The sequence below is a fragment of the Halyomorpha halys genome, unplaced genomic scaffold (genome assembly GCF_000696795.3).
Source record: "Halyomorpha halys isolate HHAL.00 unplaced genomic scaffold, Hhal_1.1 Scaffold180.1, whole genome shotgun sequence".
Taxonomy (NCBI): Eukaryota; Metazoa; Arthropoda; class Insecta; order Hemiptera; family Pentatomidae; genus Halyomorpha; species Halyomorpha halys.
Window position 1 is genome coordinate 648,416 of NW_027107549.1, and position 6,096 is coordinate 654,511.

General features: G+C 27.9%; 1 protein-coding gene across 1 annotated transcript in view; it reads right to left on the reverse strand.

Moving 5' to 3' along the window:
• LOC106679155 (aminopeptidase N) overlaps positions 1-6,096 on the reverse strand; it is a gene marked incomplete in the record, with an annotated part of 65,548 nt that overhangs the window by 29,954 nt on the left and 29,498 nt on the right. The window contains 2 exon segments of the mRNA XM_067045904.1: positions 5,426-5,585; positions 5,659-5,740. Of these exon segments, the coding sequence (XP_066902005.1) occupies positions 5,426-5,585; positions 5,659-5,740 (242 nt within the window).

The following is a 6,096-nucleotide window of genomic DNA, read 5'->3' on the forward strand; positions in this document are numbered from 1 at the left end:
TGATCTTTCGAATAAAAAAAAAATTTTGATTACAATTTAATTTTTTGTGTTATTTTTTACAATTTCAAGTTCTATCAGGCTTAAAAAAACACCCTTTTTAGAATTATACTATTTTATTGAGCCAACGTTTCGCCCCACGTTGCAGGGCTTCGTCAGGGCTAAAAAAGATACAAACACATAGTTACAAAAGATTTGTTTTGTTATCGGTTATTTTTACCAACTATTAAATAATAATGGGAACGAAAACTAATAGGGTGTTCTCTGGCTCATTTCATTCGTTCGTTTTATGAACTTTATGAAACAAACAAATTAGAATATATTCAAAGGAAAATATATGTACGTATGCCGGCGATTGAAAGCATCTTGTTTAGCTAGTATGGCATTAGGGGTATTCATGATGTGTTAAATGTTAAATGTTTTGCCATGTTAAATGTTATTTCGGTTTAACACGGTAAAAGAAGGCAATTTTTTTCGATTTAACATGAGTTTTTCCATTTAACACGCTTTAACATGTTAAACCAAAGATCATGAATACCCCTATTGTAAGATAGGTTGCCGGGTCCGCTGAAGTCGGTGTCATCGTTGATGGCATGTGTTTGCCTGAAGCTCACTGGGAATAGGTTATTTCACAATAAAACACTCTGTATATAAATTTATATGATTTGGTTCCGGTTATTTATAACTCAATCAAGCTAGTATGAATGATTACGAAACAACAGGAATGTAGGAACAGAGATGTATAGAGATTCAAAATGAAAGTTGCGAAAAAAACAGAACTTGTTCCTGACTGATTCAGCAGACAGACGATAAGAATGTTGGCAACTTGCTCATTCCACATTCCTTTTCTAAATGTGGCTAATCTTGACCCTAGTGCTATCTAGACAGCTGACCGCTCACTGATAAGGTCGTTATTCTAAAACTTGTTCCTTTAATATCTTCCAGGAAATAAATGTGATGAAGCTACTAGAAAGCCATATATAAGAACCGAATACAACTCCTTCGAAAAAGGAGTTAATAATAGGGTTGAGAGAAAAACTTTATTCGAAATATTTTGTGTTGGCCAATTAAATTGGGTTGCTAAACAATAATAAACAGCTCACTTATACCTAGTTTATCAATTTTTTATAAGCCTTCTAAATATTGGCATAGTAAGACAAACCTATAATATCTAATAATATTACTTATTGCTAACATAGTCTCAGTTTTTCTTTTTTCCAAATCTTAAAATTTTTTTTTTAATCTCCACTACTTTAAATTATAACTGTCAAAATGAAAAAAAAGAAACTATATTATTTATGTTTATATCAAAAAATGTATGATGCGCGTACAGCACCTAATTTTCTCAATGTTAAAGTATTCTCAGTTTAATATTTTTTTCTTTTGAAAATTATAATTAAAAGTATCGAGGATTAAATAAAAATCAATAGATTTCGATTCCAGAAAAAAAACTGAGACTTTTATAACAATAACAAAATCAGCTGTAGTGTGCGCATCACACATTTTTTTATGTAATCATAAGCACTGTAGTTTCTAGTTTTTCTTTTGACAATTACAATTATAAGTATCGGAGATTAAATAAAAATCATTAGATTTGCATTGAAGATAGTATAAAACCGAGAAATTATTAAAAATAAGAAAATCAGTTGCGGTGTGTGCATCACACATTTTTTATATTATCATAAATACTGTAGTTTCTGGTTGTTGTTTTTTTTAAATTACTATTTAAAGTATCGGAGATTAAATAGAAATCATTAGATTTGGAATGAAGAAAATGTAAGCTCCAGAAAACATTAAGAATAAGAAAATCAAATGCGGTGTGCGCATCACACATTTTTTATTTTATCATAAAAGCTGTAGTTTCCGATTTTTCTTTTGAACATTATAATTAAAACTATCGGATATTAAATAAAAATCATTAGATTTGGAATGAAGAAACTATAAAACCGAGAAAACATTAAGAACAAGAAAATCAGCTGCGGTGTGCGCATCACAATTTTTTTATATTGTCATAAATACATTAGTTTCTAGTTTTTCTTTTGAAAATTACGATTACAACTATCGGATATTAAATAAAAATTATTAGATTTGTAATGAGGAAAGTATAAAACCAAGAAAACCTTAAGAATAAGAAAATAAGCTGCGGTGTGCGCATCACACAATTTTTATATTATCATAAATACTGTAGTTTCTAGTTTTTCATTTAAAAATTACAATTATAAGTATCGCAGAATAAACAAAAATCATTAGATTTGGTTTGAAGAATCTATAAAACCGAGAAAACATTAAGATTAGAGAATCAACTGCGGTGTGCGCATCACACCTTTTTTATATTGTCATAAATACTGTAGTTTCTGGTTTTCTTTTGAAAATTACAATTAGAACTATCGGAGATTAAATAAAAATCATTAGATTTGGAATGAAGAAAGTAAAAAACCAAGAAAACATTAAGCATAAGAAAATCAGCTGCAGTGTGCGCATCTCATATTTTTTATATTATCATAAATACTGTAGTTTCCAGTTTTTCTTTTGAAAATTACGATTACAACTATCGGATATTAAATAAAAATTATTAGATTTGGAATGAAGAAAGTATAAAACCGAGAAAACATTAACAATAAAAACATTTGCTGCGGTGTGCGCATCACACATTTTTAATATTATCATAAATACTGTAGTTTCTGGTTCTTCTTTTGAAAATTACAATTAGAACTATCGTAGATTACATAAAAATCATTAGATTTGGAATGAAGAAGGATAAAACCGAGAAAACATTAACAATAAAAACATTTGCTGCGGTGTGCGCATCACACATTTTTAATATTATCATAAATACTGTAGTTTCTGGTTTTCTCTTGAAAATTACAATTATAAGTATCGCAGAATAAACAAAAATCATTAGATTTGGTTTGAAGAAAGTATAAAACCGAGAAAACATTAACAATAAAAACATTTGCTGCGGTGTGCGCATCACACATTTTTTATATTATTATAAATACTGTAGTTTCTGGTTTTTCTTTTGAAAATTACAATTAGAACTATCGGAGATTAAATAAAAATCATTAGATTTTGAATGAAGAAATTATAAAACCGAGAAAACATTAAGAACAAGAAAATCAGCTGCGGTGTGCGCATCACACTTTTTTTATATTATCATAAATACTGTAGTTTCTGGTTTTTCTTTTGAAAATTACAATTAGAACTATCGGAACTTAAATAAAAATCATTACATTTGGAATGAAGAAAGTATAAAACCGAAAAAACATAAAAAATCAACAGCGGTGTGCGCATCACATATTTTTTATATTATCATTAATACTGTAGTTTCTGGTTTTTCTTTTGAAAATTACAATTAGAACTATCGAAGATTAAATAAAAATCATTAGATTTGAAATGAAGAAAGTATAAAACCGAGAAAACATAAAAAATAAGAAACTCAGCTGCGGTGTGCGCATCACACATTACTTATATTATCATAAACACTATAGTTTCTGGATTTTGTTTTGAAAATTACAATTAAAAGTATCGGAGATTAAATAAAAATCATTAGATTTAGAATGAAGAAAGTATAGAACCAAGAAAAAATAAAAAATAAGAAAATCAGCTGCGGTGTGCGCATCACACATTTTTTATATTATCATAAATACTGTAGTTTCTGGTTTATCTTTTGAAAATTACAATTAGAACTATCGGAACTTAAATAAAAATCATTACATTTGGAATGAAGAAAGTATAAAACCGAAAAAACATAAAAAATAAAAAAAATCAGCAGCGGTGTGCGCATCACACATTTTTTATATTATCTAAAATACTAGTTTCTGGTTTTTCTTTTGATAATTACAATTAGAAGTATCGGAACTTAAATAAAAATCATTAGATTTGGAATGAAGAAAGTATAAATCCGAGGAAATATTAACTTTATAAACGTTTATACTATTTATTTTTTAAAAATCAGTGTAATTGTAACTCTCAAAACAAAAAATATAATATTTCAACTGATTTATCTACCCATAATACTAATTCAAACATAATTTTTACTTTGAAAAACCTAAAACTATAAAAGCAGATATAAAACATAATAATTACCAACTTAAAATATTATAATGAATTTATAATACCATTAATTTTAATAATACATGTAATTTGCAAACTGATATAAATGGTATGAATGTAGGTAAGTATTATGTATAAGCTAAATTTTTAGAGTTGATCGATTTAAACAAATTTTTGAAATAGTGTATGCCAATAATTAAAAATAAATTAGGCATATTAAATTGTATAGTATAAATTTTTATCAATAAATAATATTAGTAAGATGAAATTTTAAGATTTTAATTTATACTGGCTTGGGATAACCTTTACTAGTCTATATGATCACAACCATCTTGAAACCCTTTTGTAACCTCTTTTACTTTGTATGCTTGAATAGTATGTACTAGAATATATTACTGAAACAATTTTATTCCTGAAGACATATTGGTCGAAATGTACAGTATTTTGTTTGTTGATTTGAATTGGTGATCAATTTTGCGTTTAAATTTGAAATGGTCAGTTTACTCTGACTTTGTATTAGGTTTGATCTAATACATTCTTGGACGGGTGTTTCAGGAGTTACAGAAAATTCGTTTTTATGTTTTTCCAAGTAAAAAAAATTTAATTAAAAAAAATATGTTTACACAAAATCGATAAAATTTTAAAATATACAATACTAGCTGACTCTGCAATGCTATATTATTTATATTTTTAACATTATCATATTTACTATTGCTTTATTTAATGAATATAGATATAATGACCACAACTGATTCGCATTGTGTTTCAATATTAGTACTATATTCAAACATCTGAGACTAATTGCCACATTAAAGGGTGATAAAATATTTTTTAAGAAGTGAAATAAAGTCCAGTAATTTATTTTATAATTATGAGAGATAGTTGACCCTGGGTGACTTATACCAGGAGAAGAAGATGGTTGGGGGATGCGGTCAAAATATAACACAAATAAGTTGAAGTAATTTATTTAATCGTGCCAACGTTTCGGCCAGAGTTTCTAGCCTTCATCAGGGCTGTTAGCTTGAAATCTTACCGCCAATTGCCAATTACTTTCTGGCCGAAACGTTAGCACGATTAAATAAGTTACTTCAACTTATTTGTGTTTTATTTGACCGCATGTATTTTATATTTATTAATTTTATAAATTTTGTTTATTCTTTCATTTCATTTTATTTTGTCTTGAAAGACACTTTTATTTTAATTTGTTTTTTATTTTATTTGTGGAGGTTTTATTTTGATTTTAATTTATATTTTCAATTGTTAGCTTAGCCAAATAAATGTTTTTTTCTTTTAAAGCTTTGCTACAAAATGACAGCCAATTTGAGGTGGCGTTAATTTATTTATTATACACTAAAAATATTTTACTATACACTACCTGACTCAAGACAACACCTCCTCTTTCAAGAGATACCGTGACCAAGGGATATCCTGGTTGATCCGTCCATTGGTACATCAGTGTCTCCAGTTTGTCTGGAAAAGTTACTTCCTGTTCCAGGGTCTGCCAAAGGTGAGCTGGTGTAACGCTCTTTTCCCAGCTAAGGAAAGTGGAAATAGTCAATAGTTCAACGATACAATTGAAAGTTTAAACATTTTTTTTTTTCAACTTACTAAGTTTCAACGTAAGATTTGACTCCACTGAAGAAATTGGGCAAAGTCATCGCATGTTGGACCATACGAAGCAATCCAGGACCTTAAAAAATTAATGACAATATTAGAATTTTTTTTTTTTATTCTAGAGAAATTTACAAGTGAGTATTATATAATATAAAATAAATATTGTGAATATTATATAAAATAAAAATCTGTTGCAGTGCGCACATCAGATAACATTCACTTACTAAGCTACTTACGTCCAGAATTGAGGAAACATTAGCTATAGCTAAAGTTGCCATGGAAACGACCCTTATTCATGAATGAACCATTGATAACTAAATATCGTATCCATGGCAATTTTAGCTGTTAGTTTCATATTTTCCTAATTCTGCTTACGCCTCCAAGTTTTATGTAGAGCAGTGAGCTATTGTTAGCGCAATTTTTGAAAAAAAA